At 34.8% G+C, this 21,286-nt stretch overlaps 1 protein-coding gene across 3 annotated transcripts in view; it reads right to left on the bottom strand.

The window, feature by feature from the left end:
• Positions 1-1,750: 1,750 nt before the first annotated feature.
• Positions 1,751-21,286, bottom strand: part of zmynd8 (zinc finger, MYND-type containing 8) — an 85,652-nt gene continuing 66,116 nt past the window's right edge. For all 3 annotated transcript variants that reach the window (XM_028811631.2, XM_028811633.2, XM_028811634.2), the window contains 9 exons: positions 20,017-20,157; positions 16,692-16,838; positions 16,070-16,564; positions 15,013-15,456; positions 13,431-13,621; positions 13,209-13,289; positions 12,838-12,916; positions 7,294-7,533; positions 1,751-4,557 (listed from right to left, as the gene is read on the bottom strand). In XM_028811631.2, coding sequence (XP_028667464.2) covers positions 4,391-4,557; positions 7,294-7,533; positions 12,838-12,916; positions 13,209-13,289; positions 13,431-13,621; positions 15,013-15,456; positions 16,070-16,564; positions 16,692-16,838; positions 20,017-20,157 — 1,985 coding nt within the window. In that variant the 3' untranslated portion in view covers positions 1,751-4,390. The remainder of the gene's footprint in view (positions 4,558-7,293; positions 7,534-12,837; positions 12,917-13,208; positions 13,290-13,430; positions 13,622-15,012; positions 15,457-16,069; positions 16,565-16,691; positions 16,839-20,016; positions 20,158-21,286) is intronic.

Genomic DNA, 21,286 nt, shown 5'->3' with positions numbered 1-21,286 from the left:
TAAATAATTTATAAAAGCTACTTTGAATCTGCAGCTTATACACAACATGTTCAGTCAGTAACACTGATTCAATGGCACTGACTCATGAAATTCTGCACCATTGTGTCTAGTGACTATACAGCAAGCGGCAACACTAGAAAAGCACAGGTAGCCTTGACCAACATGGCTACTGAGGAGCTGAGCTGGCGGAGGTTAGCATGTCTAGAGATGCTGCCCATGTATTGAGTTAATCGTGGGACTGAGACAGCAGTTAAGCAACAAGAGTACACGGACCGACTGAGAGCCGTGGGCTCCCACAACTTGAGCAACAATCTTATCTGCCATTTCAACAGTCAGTACAAATAGACTTGGCCTAAGTAATATGTCTGAGAGGCTGGACACTAGCAGCTCCAAAGCAACCAAAATCAGTTTAGACAATTAAGCCAGAAGTGGTGCTCACCAAGGGCTGCCAGCAGTGTAGCTTTATGGCTGTGGGTTGAACTCCATGCAGCTAACAGCCCTGTTGTACCTCAAGGGCAAGCATCAGGGGCAGTGACAAGACAGGGCCACTAGCTGCACCTCTCCAGTGCACAATGGACAACAGACAGCACTCTGCATGGTTGGCCATGAGAAAGGTGGAGGCAAAGGAATTGACAGCCCATGATTTGCTGAAGATCTCAGAGGGCAGGGAACAGAAGATTTTTTTTAAACCTACAGTTGTAATGAGATTGTGAAACCTTTGCTGTGTTCTACTTGAAGTGGGAAGTTGGAATTTTGAACTGGAATGCCCCCTTAAATTGGAAACTTGGGGGGTGGTCTGTCAAGTTTGAGTTTGTCCAACTTCAGAGCATGATGTCAATCCAAAATGATGATGTACACCACAAACTAACTTTAGTCAAGTTAGTATTATGTTATTAGCACCTCTATTAGTGTCTCATTAAATCAGTGGTACACACAGTACTGTTCAACTTCTATCTGTGGACATACAAAATACTACATAATGTGTTGCTATCAACTGCTTTTTACTGCGATGGAGCAAACACAGCATAAATGGAACGCAGCATATGCTGTTCTGTGATCAACACAATTGCCTTCTATTGGGGAATTGTGTGTTCTATGATGTGTATATTACTGAGCGCTACTGTACGTGTTGCAGCACAGACAGATAGGCATCAACTCCTAAAGGAAATTCCACTGAGATTCTTAAAGGGATGGATGCCATTAGAACACAGCTGTCAACCTGAGTCAAGTAAGAGAATCTATTATAGCACATTTACTTGAAGCTAAACTAAACTTACCAAAATATTGGCAATAGTGGGCAGGGCCTGTGTTGTCAATGTTATAATATGAATTTCAGATGGTCTATTTGAGGCTTTCAAAGGTCATTTTCAAGGTTTGCGTATATTCTTGGGTGTGCCATCACTGCTCAATTCTTCCTCTCAATTATCAAAACTCTTTGGAAATTTCCTTTAAGTTGTTCTTCAACAGATGTATGGCTGCCGTTTCTATTTCAGCTTGAGATTCTGGTCTAAACTTTGGATGTATTTCATTTTTGCTTTCAGCCTAAGGTACTGTTCAGACTTTCTGATTTTTTAGTCTAAGGCCAAATGTGTTGGGACAGCCTCTTAGCTGCAGGGTCTGTGTATTTATTTTATAGGCAGTAACAAATCCTCCACATAATTCTTTATAAATGTTAAGTACATTAATGGATAGTTCTAAAGAAGACAAAAATCATAAATATTTACTGAAATGATGAAAAATGAACACAAGATTAAGATGAATTTTTATGTTTAATGACATCAAAAACTGAACATTATTTACAAAAGAAGCACATACTGTAAGGAGCCCTGCTCGATAAAAAAGGGTGCTAATGCTATACAATAATGTAGTGTAGTCAATGTTTTTTTTTTGTCATTTTTTCCTTTATACACAAATACATAAATTTCACATCCTGAAAGTTAGTACACAGAAGTGCAGGTTCACATTTTTACACATTTCACAATTGATCTGCTTTTGAAGCACTCTGTCGCTCACACTAACACACTCACCCACTCATGCTCTGTCTCTCTCTTCAACGTTTCATCCTTTCACTTAAGCCTTTGCCCTGTGTACAGTACTCTGAGAAGCCTTGAAGTTTACTTTCTTGAACTGGTATTGTAGCTGGGGCATACAGAATTCCCTTTCGCCAGTTAACATTTGGACCTACAACTAAAGGGATTCTCTGCAATTTTTTTTTTAATGAAAATTATTTTTTAGCATTATTCAGACAATCTCATTCTCCTTGGTCACTGGCCCAAATCATGAAACATCTCTACCTACATAAGTTAAATGGAAAAAAGATACAGTGAGAAAATATTTTTGTTATCACATACAATAAGATTGTATTTATGCTGTATGTATGTAACGTGTACACGCATACACACACGTGTAGATAGATAGATAAGAAAGATATATTTATAGACCTATATCTATCTATAGTATACATTATATACAAGGGGTGTGTGGATGTGTGTGTGTGTACGTGTAAACACACACACACACAAGCACATATATATAAATAATCAACTTATTAATATGGTACATATTTTAATAATAAGGTTACTTTAGGTAACCTTCAAATGACATTATAACCATTATTCATGTCCACTCTGAACCATGATCCATACAGCACAGAGTAAAGCTAATCTCCTTTAAAGTACTCTGAACCATTTTCTGTATTCCACATCCCACTCTAGTAGTTCCATTTATAGGTGCAGGAAAAAGAAATTTCTTTACATTTCCCATGTAAACATATGCTACAGATTAAATGATCACATCTCCAGGGGATGTATATTTCAAACTCAACTAGTACAGAACATTTTAGGACATAATATTTTAACTGACAATAATTCAACAGAAATGTGAAATGTACCTCTCACTCACTCACTCATGGCAACGTAATGTTCTTTGTGTATATACTAAGAGCTCTGCTTTTAAATTAAAGCTCGTAAGCAGCTTTTTAAAGAAGATTACCATTCTGTTAACACAATGTCTAAGTTGATACAAAATAAAGAGTGGTGTTGTTATCACTGTCTGAATTGTCCACCTCTGTCAGCATTAACGTCTGCACAATTTACTTTAATTGGCTTCTGACAGAGAACCGTTCTTCACGTTTCCTTTTTTATATGGTACATATACTGCCATAAAAGTGCCAAAAATAGTAGTTACTTTAGCCATTTTCAGATTCTTGTCTGTAACACCCAAAAAAAAGTTTCTATAACGCTGATTTTAAAAAGAAGCCTCTTCTAGCAGGTAACATTGGAGGCATTGTTGTAGCTGATGAAGGGTTAAACAGAGATTTTTTCATTTAAGGCATTTACATTGCACTTTATAAAAAAAGACATTCATGAAGATATGATATTGGTTTGCTAAACAAAAAAGTCACTTTGCAGAAACATACTGAATATGTGTGAAAAATTTTCATACCTGTCATCTTGGCTGAGTATTTGGGATATTGGTACGGACCTTTGGAGTTTGGATTAGTTTACATTTCTGGCCATCCACCAGGCCTGTAAATATCTGCATAGACGGCATAGATAGCTTTCAGTCATGTTCAACATTGGCTACATTACATGCTGTACTTATAACTTATGCCAACACAGATTCCTCTTTATTTAAAGTAATGAAAATCCCACTAGTACCCACAACCACAGGTTCACACATAAACAGCTTTCATTTTTTGACCAATATGGGTTAAAATGGTACTAGCCAAATCAAAAGGCTGTGAACATTCTTCCAACTAAACACTGGCCTGCCAATCCTAGTTTATGGAAGCACATGTTCCAGCCTTGTTAATGGCTGCACAGGCCAAACATTGTACAACTTTATAAAAGAATTTTGTGAACTGATTTTTTCCCCCAATGTTGTGCTTTTGATTAATATTTAATGTTTATTTCCACAATCCTAAAAAACATAATTTGTGCATATTTCTGTTCAATGTAGGAGTGATTGAAAATCTTTGAAGATCTGAGACATTTTCATGCATCCATTCATTTAAAATATTCATATGATCCTAATTTGTGAGTAATTAAAAATCCTGAGGTTTAATTCATGACCATAACAATTGAATACTGGCAGCAGGAGAAGGAAATTCCAACTGAATATTTGCCTGCACACCTTAACTTTGACAAGAAGGATCATAGTACCCCATGCTTACTAATTAAGAATTCAAAAAATATACATCCTCCTGAATTATCACTGTAAATGCTTTTATGGGTAAACTATATAAACGTCATCAAAATAATACTGAGTTTAAAAAGTGTGTACTTTCAGAATGACAGAACAAGGAATTTAGTTTGTATTTTTTTTTGCCTCAATGCAATATTGACACTAGGTAATAAAGAACCAATGTTCTCAAACTTTGGGATAAAGGTTAGGACACACTAACAGTAACATTGTCCCTGTTTTTGTCAGTGTTCTGGTCCTTGTCAGTGGTGGCAGCCGCTATGTCCACAGATGATGCTTGAGAAGTTGATTGAGTTGCTTTGCTGTTTGTCTCTGTGTTTGCTTCACTTTCTGCCTCTTGCTGTGATGCAGTGGCTGCAAAACAAAAAATATAACACTGTAAGAAAAGTAATGAGTGCAGGAAAGAGAGATAAAATATATTCTGAATGTATGCATCAAAATATGTCCCCTGCCATGCACATTTGCAAACAGTATATGTGCAATTACATATCCCCAAAAATATACAGTACATTCCACAGGTTAAAAAGAAAAAGAATGAACAATACAACTTAGTTACATTATCACCTATCGCTATATGAATGTACACATGTGCATGGGAATAACAACAAAACAACAAGCAAAGTGCGTAAAAGTGTTTGTTTGAAATAAATGTATATAGACTGCATTACACATATTTCTAGAAGAATTTGCATTGAGAAAACTGTGATTCTTGAAAGACATTAATTACCTTAAAGTGACCAAACAGGTATTATTCTGTGGAATAAGTACTTGTGTAATGAAGCTTGTGTTTGCCTCTCTTTTTGCCATTTGCTTTATCTATTTATAGTGAGGTAATACTTTACATTTCAGCTTTTTCTGCTTGTTACATGGATAAATTCTCAACAGCACTTTAATGTTCTTAGGTTTTTGTTTTTTACAAATATGCAAAATAAAGGATATAGCCTTAATTTTTGACTGTCTTATGACAAGCGATACAGGAGAATAAATCCTAAACAGTGAGATTTAAAAATACATTTTTCCAGAAGCATTGAAGCTTTTATATCACACCTCTTAATGTTCCTTTTCATGCTGTGGTAAATGTTGTATTGTAATTATGCCTATTATGAGTAATTTTAATTCTGATATAGATTATTATGCTGTTAATATTTAATTACTATTTCATCTGATTTGACTGGTTATCTTTAGTATGTAAAGAAGGAGAAAAATCAGTATTTTATTGTACTTCTGTCAATAGCAATAAACTTAAACTAAACGAATACAGCTTAATTTATACTGCAAACGCTAGTTGCTTAAGCAGTGCAACTAGCAATTCTGACTTTACTGCCCAAGTACTTACAAAAGTCACTACATGTGCAGTATATATGTAGTGTTTTTTTGGGTTCAAATTAAATACTTGTGCGTTTACGTGTGTGGAGTTTTTTTCATGTTTTCCTGAATGTATCTGTGTTAGGCTGATATGTCAATTTAGAGCTCCTGGAATCTACGTCTGTGCACAAGTGTTTCCTACCAATGGCTTGTTTCTGCATAGTGGCCGATATGCTGATGTGTTAGGCTGGTCTAATGACTCCTAATCAAATGAGGTTACTCATAAAATGAAAGGCTGTATATACTGGTACAGTATGAATGTATGTGTATATTATTGTAAATATGCTAGATAAATTTCAGTTAACTGCTAACCAAATTTTAGCTAAATATGAAAAGAAAACTTAAATGTAAACAGAGACTTAATATCCAATTGTTTGTCATACAGGCAGAACATAAATGAGTGTGTAATTGTGATACACAGCCCCATTTTATGTCTGAGCATTTAATTCTTGACAGCTGCTCAAATAGATGAATAAATGAGTAGATAACAAAGATGAAAGGCATTTCCAGATTTAAACACCTGTCCAATGTCCATGTCTACCTCAGTGTGAAGTATAAAAGATCTTAAAGCCTTCAGCTCTTTTTATTTGCTTTCAACAAGAACAGTTTAGCTAAACAAAGAAAAGAGTTCCTGTAAAAATCCTAACATGTCATATATATTTGTTAGTAATTTTATTTGCTTTGCGAAATAAAAGAACAGAGGAAATTGATTAATGGGTATGAAATTAATTTAATCAATTTTACCTTTTCCTGTGTAATTATATAGTTGAAATGGAACAGCCAGGGTTGCTGCCCTGGTTCAAGTTTATTTTATGTTTATTACATTTTTTTGTTTTTATTTAAAATAAATCTTCATATTCTGTTATTGATTCGATTCTTAGTTTTGTTTTTATATTTATATAATACTATGACTTTTATTAATTTGATATTGTCTGTTAATTATTTTTCAGTTTTGTATTGCATCAAGAATGTTTGTACAAGTGATTTTTGCCTTCTGGCCTGTTCCCTTAAGACTGAGTTTCAAGGGTCGGGACCACCTGATGATATAGCTGTTGATAAAGCACAGTTATAACAATAGTTCTGTGACGGTTTCTGACTCCAGATTTATTTATTTATAATTCTTGTTTGGATTTCCTGATTTTAATCTCAGCTATGATTATAAGATACTAATATTTGTTTACTCTTCGACAGATTTGATTGCACTTAAGCAAAAACCTATTTTTTCTCTTTTACCTGGATTGCCTTTTATGTTATTTTTCTGAAATTCCTTAAAATAAATGTATTTAAAATATTTAAAAAAAAAACAAACTTTGTTTTTGTTGGCCACATGTTTTTGCTATTTTTTTTTTTTTTACCATTTTTCATTATAATATTGGGGAACATTTTTTTTAACTTTAAAAGCCTTAGCCTCATTTGGGGCCTGTGCAGCTTTTAAAAGTCTTGCCTTTGATTTTGGGGCTAAGCAGCATGGGTGTGAGGCCTTTCCAGTAGACTCAGACCAGTGTTATGGTCAGGTCTGGCCTTTTGCATTGATATTTTTAGAGCCTCTTTCCCTTTGTGTGCTTCACTGTGGCAGGAGATCATAACAATAGTAATGCAATAGTAATTCTATGCTGACTGGCACAATACAAGTATTCTGTTTTTCAGAAACTGCAGGGCATCTCAAGACAATTATTTATTGACTTAAAAGTGTTATTTTTAAGGCTTATATACAATAGCCCTTACCAGATTGTGTACATGATTTCATGTGTTCTGGCCAGTGTGCTTGCTGACATGGATAGTCACAGTAACTTGTGTTCCAGCAACAGTAGAAAATGGCTTCTTTTTTACAGTTTGCACACCACTGCTTTTTCTTGGTTTCATCGACAACCTGCTGCTTCTCCAGTTCCATCTGTTTTTTCACCTCAGCTATTAGCCGATCCCTTTCTTGCTCCAGGCTCTGACGCATTTCTGCCATTGTGAGTTCTAATTTAGAGAAGACAGACATTACAATTGACAGTGAACACCCTTTCATTTAAATACATATAACAAACAAAATAGCACAGTAAAGCAAGTAGAACACAATATAAATAGAAGGTTATTTTTTCCTTTCAAAATATTTTGTCAGTCCATATAAACATTTCAACAGTTTTGAGTAGTGTTGCTTGACTTACAAGACTATAATATATATCTCAATCCATCCAATTTATGAATTAATTATTTAGGTAAGAATCAGCAGTGTGTTAAAGGTGTTCTGTTGGTTAACCTAGGTGTCATTCAAAGAGTAAGGCAATGTTCACAATGGCCAGCAGCTTAGCCAAAATCCTTCTCTCTGCTACAGCTACTGAACAGAACTAACCTTCTTGTATAACTTGTTAGGTCTTCTGCCATCTGCTGTTTTATAATATTGTCTAAACATACTAATGTAAAAAAGGTTACTTGCAACTACAGATGAATACATCACACGCAGACATGTTCCACTCACACCAAAGCAGCCTCTGTAAATACAGTCAACTCTGATCTCTTTTTCATGTGACTTCTGTGTTTACAGCACTCTCCAGATTTCTACTCCAATGGACCTCCAGGTACTCTTACACTTTCTACTGTTTGGAGTCAGGGACACCTTCTACTTCCTGAAGTCTACCATAGTCTCCTTAATTTTGCTGATGCTGAGCTGCTGACAGTTTAGCCTACATCAATGAACAGTATTTCACTAGGCTTCTGTTTTCCTCCACCTGTTTGACAGCTGATTCATGTCACATTTATGTACAAACTAATCAGCATTTTAGGTGAAACCTATGAGTTTCATATCATTAATACACTTCAAGAGTTTGTTAGATTAGTTTCCTGTATGCAGTCAATTGTGTACAGACAGAGGACTAGGAGAGACAGGATATAGCCTTGTGGTGCCGCCATGCTGAGAGTTGGCAGGTTTGTGCTTGCCCAGCTGTGCATATTGTGCTCTGTCAGAATTTTTTTTAAAACTTTGTATCATTACGATATTTTTGTTACCTCTCTTACATTCAGTGATTTTATTCCAATAGTAAATGATGTAAAAACTACCATGTTAGACATTTCCCATTTTGAACAACTAGTTGCCTCTAAAAGAGGTGAACTTTGGCAGTCATACAATTAAATACATAAGTGAGAACTGACTACCTACCACCATATCATCTTGGAATGAGCCTAAGAGAAAGATGATCTTTAGATTTGTCATCAGCTTAAATATGCCTGTTTAATGCAGAAATGTAACTGACATTTTTGTTTGTCTGAATAGGAAGGAGTTACAGCAATTTCACTAATGCAGATGCGTTTTTAAAGATGTTTTGTTCCATGCAATCATATCATGTACAACTTATTTTAGTTATGCCAAAAAACCTGGCGGTTGGTGGCAGAATTGGCACTCCAGCCACCATAAAAAACCTCACACTGTTCCACTCCATTCTGAACTAGTGTGGTGCTGAGGTGTCACCCATTGCATGGCTGCACTCGAGTCCTAATCTGGGATCCTGCATTGGTTTGTCATGTGGTGGGTGAGGCAATGCACTGTATAAGCGTGTGCTCTTAACCTCTCTCTCTCATAAACGAGTCTGAAGTCAAGGACCTATAACATATGGTGTTCTCATTTACAGCATTCTTTCATTATTGCTTTGTGGTTGGCTGCTAATGTGCTCTTTTTTTGGACTGGTCACAATTTAAAGTGGTCTTCTGATTAACTTGCTTCAAGTTTATTGTTTGAAGAAAAGTCTTTTCTTTTTTGTGACAATCATGTTACCTTCTCAAGGTCATGCATTTCTGCTGTTTTAAAATGTTCATGTCCTATCAGAAAGAAGTGAAAGGATAGTCCTACCTGGACTTTGATATGAGGAGTAATAGGATTGATTCCCGGTCTAGGATGTGCAGATGACTGGAGGAGCAGAGAATTCTAATGCAAAACTCTATTAGGAAGGACCAACAACTCAAGGACAGCTGATTTATAATTCCTGAAAGGGTGAGGAATGATTCCAAATTCCTGAGGATTTTCTTAAAGGGACATCATTGTGTAGCGATTACCATTGATTAAGCAACTTTACTTTTATAAAAATGATTTATCATAGGGAAGGGGATTACAGTTTTCAATGCAGAATGTTTACATTTATGTGTGACTATTAAAGTTCTTTATGTCCATTTATGTCTAGATGTGTGTTAATTGGCTGATAAACGTTTCTTAACTAATGAATGTTTTCTTTATCCATAAGGTTTGCTGAAGCTACCTACAAAGGTAAATTAACATTAAATATACTTCAAGTGGCTTGTCAAAAAATAACAAGAGTTGAAAATCACCAATATGTCAATTAACATATTCAGAGAAAAATGGCAATAGGCATACCCTGCAAGGCAACTGATTAATCTGAAAACTCGTACATTCTGGAGCCTACTGCTAGGCAACAATTGTTATTAGGCTTTAAGTCGTAATAATATAATTATATGCTGCAGTTATGCATTACAAGATGTGAGAAAATGCAAATAAAATATGTCACTACAAGTGACTTCTATGCACTTATGTTCAAGCACCTAACTTTAACTGTCCTATGACATTCTAATACCTTCTAGTCCTACTAGTAATTAACTCAAGAGAAAGTAGGTATTATATATTCTATATAAATCATACAAACAAAAATGCCATTAATGGTAATTAACATGATTCACACAAAGTAACGTAAACTCACAATCCAATTTTAGCATTTTTTATCTCCCTTCTATATGTGTGAAATACATACAACTGGACAAATTATCTTTAAACTACATGCATTTGAACATACAGGAAAATGGTTTTAGAAATGATCTAACTGAAAAGTATAAGTCAGTTTTCACAGAATATATTCTTAGTTGTTTTACTGCAAGCAGTAATCATTTTAGATATCTATTAAAAGCGGTGCATATATGTAAATGTCCCATAAGTATATTGTAGTTATAATGTACGTTATACATGGAAATGTAACTGTATATTCTTAAGTAAGAAAGTAAATAGGTGGTGAGACATTTTTTTTTTAGATAAACTTAGGGGGCTCTGCTCTCTGCCCGCTTCAATTGCCAACCCCTGGGCTGGCGCTACGCGCTAGTCACTTTGAGGTTCAGCCGCTCGCGGATGGGGATGTGGATATACAATTTAAATAGATTGTTATTTTCATGGGAATTGTTATATATGCATAATAGAACTAACTATTTTAATTACAGTGAGTAATTAACCATATTAAAAATAGTAAAACGTAATAATTTGAAAGTAAATTATGTTTCATGTTGCGTTAAGTTGTTATTCGTTGCATTATATGATTTCGTTCTGTTTGGATTTAAAATTAACACGCAAATACTTTTTAAACTTACACTTTTACTGTAAAACTTCAGTAAAAACTATTTTTTGAATTAAATTTTCTTCAATATCGCATTGAATTTTGATTCTGTGTTTGGACTTGTATCGTGACAACGCAACGTATAACTGCCGGTGAGTGAATTTCATTTCTTTCTCTCTAATAAATAAACCGACTTTTTGAAATGTTTTTCTCTGTGATTTGCTAATTGTCTTTGCAAAAGCTATTCTAAAGGAAAACTGTTAACGTTTTAATACGAATGGCATATCAAGATCTCCTTTGGTGTTTAACGTTATCCGCGGAAGATGTACTACACTGCAATCCTCTCAGGACTACCCAAAAAAGACATAAATCGTTTGCAACTAGTGCAGAATGCAGTTGCTAGAATCCTAACCAGGAAAAGAAAATCCGAGCACATATCTCCAGTTTTGATGTCACTACACTGGTTACCTGTGTCATTCAGGATTGACTTTAAAATTCTGCTTATGGTTTATAAAGCCTTAAATAATCTCGCCCCATCTTATATATCGGAATGTCTGACACCTTATATTCCAAATCGTAACCTCAGATCCTCAGTTGAGTGTCTCCTTAGAATTCCAAGAGCAAAACTTAAAAGAAGTGGTGAGGCGGCCTTCTGCTGTTATGCACCTAAAATCTGGAATAGCCTGCCAGTAGGAATTCGCCAGGCTAATACAGTGGAGCACTTTAAAAAACTACTGAAAACACATTATTTTAACATGGCCTTCTCATAACTTCACTGTAATTTAAATCCTGATACTCTGTATATCCAATTCATTATAATAACTATTCATGGTGGCTCTAAAATCTGTACTAGCCCCTACTCTCTCTTCTGTTTCCTTTTCTGGTGTCCTTTTGGTGGTGGCTTGCGCCACCACCATCTACTCAAAGCACCGTGATGTTCCAACAATGATGGATTAAAAGCCAGAAGTCTCCATGACCATCATCATCAAGTCCTTCCGTGAGAACCCTAACTACAAAGAGGACTATTTCATTTATGTTAGGTAGAATGCCCAGAGGGGACTGGGCGGTCTCGTGGCCTGGAACCCCTGCAGATTTTATTTTTTTCTCCAGCTGTCTGGAGTTTTTTTTTGTTTTTTCTGTCCACCCTGGCCATCGGACCTTACTCCTTTTCTATGTTAACTAATGTTGTCTTATTTTAATTTCTTATTTTGTCTTTTATTTTACTTTTCTTCACTATGTAAAGCACTTTGAGCTACTTTTTGTATGAAAATGTGCTATATAAATAAATGTTGTTGTTGTACATTACCTTTCTTAAATTATCCTTACTACAGTAATGTAGGCGGTGGAAGACTGGACGATGTTAACGATTGTAGATATTCTTTGGGATATTGTAAGTTGATGTTTTCATCTTCTGCATGATCACCACGAACTGTTTCAGCATAGTCTATTGATATGCATTTAACCAATTTGCCATGTAACTGATCGACAATTTTCATGTTAATTCGCTTGACTTAATCGTTTCTCGGTGCTAGGATTGCCCGTGTACTCATTTCTTCTCTTGATAACCCTTCGTGATGAAATTCTTCAAAAAGATTTGGACACAATAAGTTTTCTTTTATTGGGAAATTAAAGTGAGAAAAACGTAAAAATTTGTAAGAGTTAAGAAAGCAGAAACTGTGTCTGCCAACAGCATTCACATGAATGACAGGTGAGAGGGTCGTGTGCGTGGTTGAATATGGTTGAGAGGAGGGCGTGACTTGAAAAAATCTCATGGCCAAAGTCTTGTCTCAGGATTTCCTTTTATAATAGAGATACCTCAGACTGCAATATCAATTTAAAGCTACATTTCAAATTTAAATCAAATGCTTACTGTCAAGTGGTGTTTTAAATAAGGCTAACAACAGAGACAAACTTGAAATTTTCTAATTCTATTTTTAAAACAAGAGATGAAAATTCTTACCAAGATTATGTTTCATTTCTGATAGTTCCTGTTGATGAAGCCACTGAAGTTTCTCAATTTCAATCCTCAGTCTCCGAATCTAAATATTTACACAATAATGTAATACAGTCTTTAAATGTTTCTCTTGGTATACGTGTTAGGAAAAACAAGCATGTACTTTTAAGCATACAAGGGACTAAAACATACAGGCAATTGAGCAAACACTTCTCCTGATACAAGTGCCTGAGTTGATGAACATATTTTAAAACACATTTTGTTTACTGAACTAAACCAGAAGCTTATGAAAGAAAATAGAATAACAAATTTACAGTAACAAACACCCGTGTGCCTAATACATAATACAAGGCAATATTCTGCCAAGTTATACCCACCTCTGCTATTGTGTTGCCTGAAGTGCTTTTTGAAAGATCATTATATATCTCTGTCATTGTTCCTTTTATGGCATCCATTATCTACAGGAAAAATGTCACCAATTAGTAGCTGCTGAAAGACAAATGTAAATATTTCAAATACAGAACATGGTCAGTGCACCATATCGTTAATATTGAAATGTGTATAATCCTAATACTTTTAAATATTATAAGGTTACTTACTTTGTTTGTGTATTTCGCAATGTCTGCTGCTACATCAGCTGATGTGGTGGCTATTTGGAAATCAGAACTGGCCAGTGTGGATGGGGTGCTCACAGAAACTGGAGTTGTAATGATGGGAACTGCCGGTGTGGTTGTAACCAATGTAATTGAAGATGTAGATGTAGCCTGGGTAACCTCTTTCTGTTGTACAGCTAAAGAAACACACATATACAAAAATGCAGTATATTATTTATATCTTGTATAACTGATTACTCTGTTGCCTGCAAGTCAGTTTCAGACTGTAGTGCATCCTGCATAAAACCTTCATGTCTACTTCATTATCAGTCGTATTGTCCCTGGGAAAATCTCAGGATTTCTTCAACTTTTTGTTGCTTTCTGACATGATATTAAAAAATAAAATAAATTGTTTTATTATAAAAGTTAATAATAGCTTCTGTGAACATTATTATTATTCTTGTATCAGTGTACAAGGAGAAGGAACAGGAAGCAATGGTACTTTACAATCTACTAAAATGAGATTGGGCCCACAAAACAAGAGTGTAATTTATTACCATGATTAAATTCTGAATAAAATGCAATCCTTCTTTTCAAATTAATAATTGTTGCTGATTTGGCATGATTTAAACTCCAAAGCTTTTGGGATCCTTGTTAGAATCCCGATCACAGAGTTTGCATTTGAATTATGCCTATAAATATTTTTACCATGTCTAAATATAATTTAGTGATAAACAGTACCCTAACAGATGAGGACGAGATAGACAAACAGTATTAGTGTTGAAGGAACAGGGATTCATTTGAGATCATAATACACACTAGATTGCAAAAGTTAGCTTATTGGATTGACTCTATATCTCAAGCACTGTACTGTCAAGAGCTGACTGTCCAGAAACCATAAAAGATCCCTGGCCCCTTAAACACAAACATAAAAGACATAAAAGGCTGCAAGGTTCTCCAGAGACCTCCAGGAAACACTGTGGGGTCCAAGCAGCTCCAATAACTTGTCCACCTACTGCTGATTCTGGAAGTAAACCCTGGTTTGTCATTTAATGTGTTGCCTTCTGAAAGTGCATATATTAGGAGAAGAAAAAAAGAGTTGTCTAGTAGAGAGAGAAGTCTAAATAAAGTAACATATAGATTAGAGAGTTAAACAGTGAGGTGTGGTGGCAACTTGCACCCAGAAGATATGTAAGGTATACCCAAAAAATGTCCAGAATAGCTTTTTTATTCCGTTTATTTCTGTGTTCTCAGTTGTTCACACATCCATACTTGTTTAATATTAAGTGACCTTAACTGGTGTACTTTTTTCATATGACATTATTGTGTCCTAGGTTGGGTACACTAGACATTTTGATACGTTTTGTAGTTTTACAGTATATGAACTTAACCTAATTCAAAATTAACATGTAAAATAAACAGATGGTTGTTTCAAGATATAAAATATAAAGCCTGAAAGTATTAAACACCTATTAGTTTTTTTTTAACTGGTTCTCACAGAAGATGAGGAGATTTTTAATGAAGTGTTTCACATTGCACAATGCAAAAAAGACAAGCCTTAACCTTAAAACTAACAAAATAAAGTTACCTTTAACTGCTTGTCGTGTCTGGTATCGTGTGTTGGGAGAAGGATTTTGGGGTTGTTGCTGGGTATTTGGTGAAGGCTGGTTTTGTTGTTGCTGCTGCTGCTGCTGTTGATTCTGGCTCTGTTGTTGTCTCTGTACTTTTTGCATGTGCCATTTTTGTGAAGAGGTTTGAAACTTGTTGGGTGCATTCCATACAACTGCACGCTGTACTGCTGGAGCAGCTTCACGTGGCAAGAGGGGGCGCTGCTTTCTAACTGTAGTTGTAATTGTAGTAGTAGGTGGCAGTGAAGGAGCTGAGATTGACACAACATTAATTGGTATTGTTATGGTAGAGGTCTGAACAGGTTCTTTGGGAAGTGAAGAAGCAGCATCATCACCACTGGTATCCGTTTGAGTAACTATGCTGGGAGGAGGAGGTGGCGGAGGAGGAAGAAGAGGAGCTTTTCCTGTAATTTGAAATAAAAAGTAAGAAAATCAACAGAAATAAAAACACTTGTAAATAAAAGAAATGCTGAAATAAAGTAACTGATATTGGCCTAATTATATTTTTTGTACAGTAAACTGACCGTATGCTGTTATAATCTTCAATATGTCATTCTGTTTTGTGCATCTTTTCACTTACTTTTTGATAGAACACCTAATGTGAAGATCATCGTGAACTAATAAAGCTCATTACTGTAGCCCTAATCCCATTTAGGAAATGTGAAGATATATTAAAACTACATATTCTATTTGAAAATAATCATTGTGTATCTATAGAATTTACTGAAAACTGATACTATGAATTAATATGTTAGCCATCATTTTCAAGGATCTAAATGGTACAGTATCATGAGTTGTTCACAAATGTAAGTAGTGAAACAATTAAGTAAAATCTAATAATTTATACTAAAGAATAAATTAAAAAATATTATCTCAAACAACTTTAAATGATGAAGAGCTAAAATTTAACTGAAGGGGCTTAAAGGAAACTGAATTTAATGAAAATGTGTACTCAAAATGCAATTAGTACTAATGTGAACTTGGCAGATGCTTAAACCAACTTTAGGCTGTCATTACCATCTTGCTTAGCTACGGATGTCTCCTTTGCAGTACTTGTTGATAATGCTTCTTTCCGGTTTTTCTTTTTATCACTGCCAACATGATCATCTCCTAGATCTATAACCAGCTCCCTGTCAGAGTCTGTATCAACATCCAAATGAACAGAAGGAGGCGTTTCATCTTTTGTTTTTTGCTTCTCCCTTGTGGAATGCTGTATTCCCACTGAATCCTTTTCTAGCTCTGTACTTGATTTTTCTTTAGTTAAGAGTTCTGCTTTTTTCTCTGATGCTCCACTGTCCCCACTACTCTCTTTCTTGATCTCTGTTTGGGAAGATGGTTTGGGTTTCTTCTTTACATCTCGCTCATTTTTGTCTTTTTCTTCTCCATCATGCTGGCCATTTTTAATTTTCTGATCTTCATCACTCACATATTCACTATCACTGGATTCAGATTTTTCTGAGTCTTCAGAGTCACTGTGCTCAACCCCTACATCATCAGAGATTTCATGTATTCCTACAGTAAGAAAGTTAAAATCCAAGAATCACATATAAAAATAATTTATCACTATAATTAATTTACTGTTTCCCCATATAATAGAATCAATTTTTAAATATAACATACAATATTTATCACTTCTTACCTAGCTGTGCTTTACAGCTTTCTATAGTTTTGTCCAGGTTTAGTTGAAATCGGCTGCGCATTTTTGGAGATGTCAGGACAACAGGTGTAGACTGCTGCTGAACAGATTCACTCAATTCTTTCAGGTCCATTTCAGCTTTGCTACGATCTGACAATTGTTTTAGAAAGATTACTTTAAATGAAACAGTCAAATGAAATAATTCTGATTGCCTTTTCAAGTCACTGATTAATCAGAGCTTTCAGAAGCTGTAACTCAAAATTTTTAAAAGACAATTTTAAATGAATACTCCACTCAAAATTTTTTTTTCATATGTTACATACCCCATTATTAGTTTGTAGTGATGGTTGAGAAAAGATTTTAATTTCATGTAGAATGGAGAGAAAAAAGTTTATTATATAATAGAAGCCAATAGTGCCCAATGCTGTACACCAGCAAACAATGTGGAAAACATCCATTGAAAAAAAAAAATTCACTTTACTTGTGTCACATAATCCTCATGTTAGTTATCCAGCTGTATGCACAAAACACGTGTTCTTGCTAATATTATGTTAATAATAATTAATTATAATCAGAGCATTTCATAAATAGGAAACTAACGTGCATGAGAGTCAATTTTTGAATTAAAGACACACCTCTTCCCCTCAGTCACTTGTCAAGAGTCTTGTCTTCAGTTCAAAAAAATCAATCCCTTAAGGCTTTAGTTTCCTGTCTATGATGTGTGCTGATTATTCTGGAAGTATAATATTTAACATGATTTCAGAAAAAAATCACGTTTTGAGCATATGAATGGATAACTAAACATGTAGATAATACAGCATGAGTTGACATGAGACTTCTTTTTCCATGGAGGTTTTTCATATCATTTGCAATTGCACAGCAAAGTAACATATAAAAAATATAATTTTTGGGTGGAGTACTCCTTTAAAACATACACCAATATTTCACAAAATAAATAGTATAACAGAACAATCCATCCCAAAAAACTCATATTAAAGTAAAATGTTTTCTCTATTGACACACTAAAGTGCAGCAAGATTAGTTAAAGCAAGTTTAAATCAAATTAATATCTTCCCCTTTTATTGTCCTTCCTAGTGTAGTTTACCGGTGTCATACATGTGCACATGGGAGACAGTTTAAGGCAGGGGTAGGCAACGTTGGTCCTGGAGGGCCACAGTGGCTACAGGTTTTTATTCCAACCCAGTTTGTTTATGAGAAGTCAATTATTGGTAATTCAGTGTTTTTAATGGCTCCTTATTAACAATAAGATGCAAATGACAAAGGAGCCAACAGTTCTCCATCTAACTTGTTTCCATTTATAACTGTGTGGATTCATCATGCACTATCTGGTTTAATAAAACACTTAAGGGAAAAATGTGACAGACTGAAAAATTATTCAATTTAGGCTTCAAATCATTTGGATGATTTCATCAGAAAGGAAAAATCTACAATGGAAGAAAATCACATTGCAGACTAACATGCCATTAAATGAAATAAGGTCTGAGATTGTCAATCATTGATTTCTAATTAAGTAACTGGGTTGGAATGAAAACCTGCAGCCACTGCGGCCCTCCACTCCAGGATTGACAATTCCTACCCTTAGTCTAAGGGCATGAATAATTATGTTTCTTTGCCGGATCAGGGATTAGCACTGTACTCTAAACCTTTCTCCTTTTTTTCCTCTGCGGACCAACAAAAGACCCTTGCCTCTTAGAGACATCACTTCCACTTCCAGCCCCTCTAGACCCACCTCTTACTGTCACCCAACATATAATGGCTTTGTTTTTCATTTGTACTTCAGTTCCGTTTTGGACTCACGTCTGTAAAGACCTCTTGCATTCAACCTAATTGCAGTACTAATTGCAAAGTACTGTATATGGGGTGGCTACCCCAAAATGTTTTGCTCTGTTTGTCCTGTTTGATTACTCAGCTATATCAATAATATCATACATTTCCAATTATGTAATTCCCAAACACATCTGAGCATCCTTTGTTAATATTAATTAGTCAGAAGCAGACAGTAACTTCTTAAGGTTAACTAACACTGTAGCTTACTAGCCAGAATTGGCTACAGGTTTTTTTTTTTTTTACAGAAGTGAGTCCTCTCTTCATTAAATACAAGTTTATTTTCTGGTGTTGTTACTGTGCTAGACATGTGGATATGGTGACCCACTAAGTTTATGATAATAATTTCACTACAAAGTCCCTTAGTTTTTATTAGCTGTTTTTTTGTTTTTGGTTGTTCCAATATGGACAATTTTCTCAGGCTGCACTGGCTTATAACATAAGGGATTCAGATATAACAAACTAAGGTTTTTTTTTCCTTTTTTAAGCACATGTGCAGCATTTAGCAGAGAGTGGGGGAGTTAAAAACATTATCTGTGCATTTATGAAAAGCAAAATGAATCTGAGATAAAACCAGCACATGAAGCAACTATAGACATCTCATCACTTTTACACTATTCTAATAGAATGTCTTTTCTATACATTTTTTCTGTGCTTGTGTTTTAAGCAGCATTTATTTAATTTACTGAAGGAAGAAAGCTCTCTCAGACAAACATGTTGAACATGAAATACGTTTTTTTTTAATTTATGGTGGCAATTAAGTGCCACTGATAAAGTTAATGAGTTAAACAGAAATGCATAGTCTCATGCTTCCATCTTGTTTGGGACTGGTTTTATTTAGCAAAACATTTTTGCAATAAAATGTGTATACATTACACAGACAGCAACTCTTCTGATATTTTATTTTGTTTGCTCCCTACCCACTGAAATGTGGGAAATGATGTAGCAGTCAATCATGGCTGCAGATTACTTTGCCATCTGCTACGATGCTTCGTAGGTTGCACAAATAAACCTGTTTGTTGATAAGTGTTTGAATTTGTGGATCAATCTTTCAAACGGGTCAATATTATATTCAGACTTTGGGAATCTATTTTGTAGGTACAGTATTTCCAGCAGAATGTTTATAGTATAGATCAGTTTAACAACAGATAAAATTCTACTCTTACATACCCAGTCACGGTTTTATTAGCCTAAAAGTGGGTTAAAAAAGGATAATTATAGAGGCAGGTTGTTAAATGTTTAACTGCAATTCTACCTTTCACTGTGATAAGTTCTGTATTTGATCCGTATCCATAAATTTTGCTTTATTCCATTTTATTTTCATGAATCTTTAAGGATAGTTTTAAAATGAGTTGACAGTCATCATACTGTGAATCTCACAATAAAAGGAATGATACAACTAAAACATATCAAGACAGACAATATTGCAAAGAATATTTAACTGCTATAGTAAATATGCCAAATAATAATGTTTCTGACCTACCCAAATTAAGGTTGAGAATGCTTCCTGTTGTAACAGCCCTTTCTTGTTTGGCTGCCACAGGCGTGGAAGGCTGTGGAGAGAACGGTTTAGGACTTCCAGTGACGCTGCCAGCATGTCCAGTTTTTGAAGATACAGGAGATGCTGAAAACAGATGCAATGGCACAAAAAACAACATTAAACATTACTAACACAAAAAGTGAATGTGGGCATTACAAAATTGTGATCTGCACTCTACTGTAACTGAAACCACCTCTAACTGAATTCAACCTGAAGTGCAGTGTTTAATTGCTATGCTTTTTTATGTGCATAACTCAACAGAATTAAATCATTAAAAATGTGTGATTGTCTAGCTAATGACATGATACTGTTTGCTTCTTCGTTTTTTTTCCAAAGACTGAAACAGTTCTGGCTGCTTTAGCTACATAATTCTAACGTAATACCAAAAAGAGTTGAAGACCTTTTTTGGTATGGCCAAAGGCTAGCTCATGGTCACCTTTGCACAAGTTTAGATGTTACATAACAACAAAGTAGTCCCAATCTGGGCAATATTTAATTTACAATTTTATTGAGCTCAGCTTTGTTAGTTACAGAACCACTCTAACTCAACTTATATCTCAACACACTTCAGTCTGCTTTTTCAGATAAAACAGGTAAAAAAAAAATCCCTAAAAGTGTCAGTAACTGAACTGTCCACTTAAGAAAACAAGTGGAATTGGTAAAAAATAGTAGCTTACAGCAAGTCTTCAGCATTGGTAAAATGCCACTTTTTCTAATCATGGGCAGAAATTGACATTTAGGCCTTTGAGGGATATGCAGCAGATGCATCATATCATAAAAATAATTGGATTTTATAGTCTCAACTATACTGCTTCATATTTTACATCTTATCCCATGTCAAATATTCTAAATTGCTCATAATTCAATTACATTAACACATTTAAAACTTTGAAATTACAGAAAAGTAAACAAATACAATTAACAATATTTACATGAGAGAAAACTTTGCTTTTTACTTTTGTCTACATATATTAATTGTGACAAAATAAGCACTCTATCTTCACTTGTTAGAAATTGTACACATAGCGTAACATCACTTTTTTATATTTTAAAAAATATTTTAAATTTTGGCACGATATGTATTGGTGTGAATAAACGTTTATTCAAAACTCTTATTATGAATAACAAAATACTGTGGCTTAGGAGTATCTTCCTTTTTAAAATGTTAGATGTAATGCCATTGATTGTCAAGGAAATACAATACTAAAACAAT

The sequence above is a fragment of the Erpetoichthys calabaricus genome, chromosome 10 (assembly GCF_900747795.2).
Source record: "Erpetoichthys calabaricus chromosome 10, fErpCal1.3, whole genome shotgun sequence".
In the NCBI taxonomy this organism is placed as follows: domain Eukaryota; kingdom Metazoa; phylum Chordata; class Cladistia; order Polypteriformes; family Polypteridae; genus Erpetoichthys; species Erpetoichthys calabaricus.
Note: the sequence above shows the minus strand (reverse complement) of the source record. Positions and strands in the feature narration are given on the sequence as shown.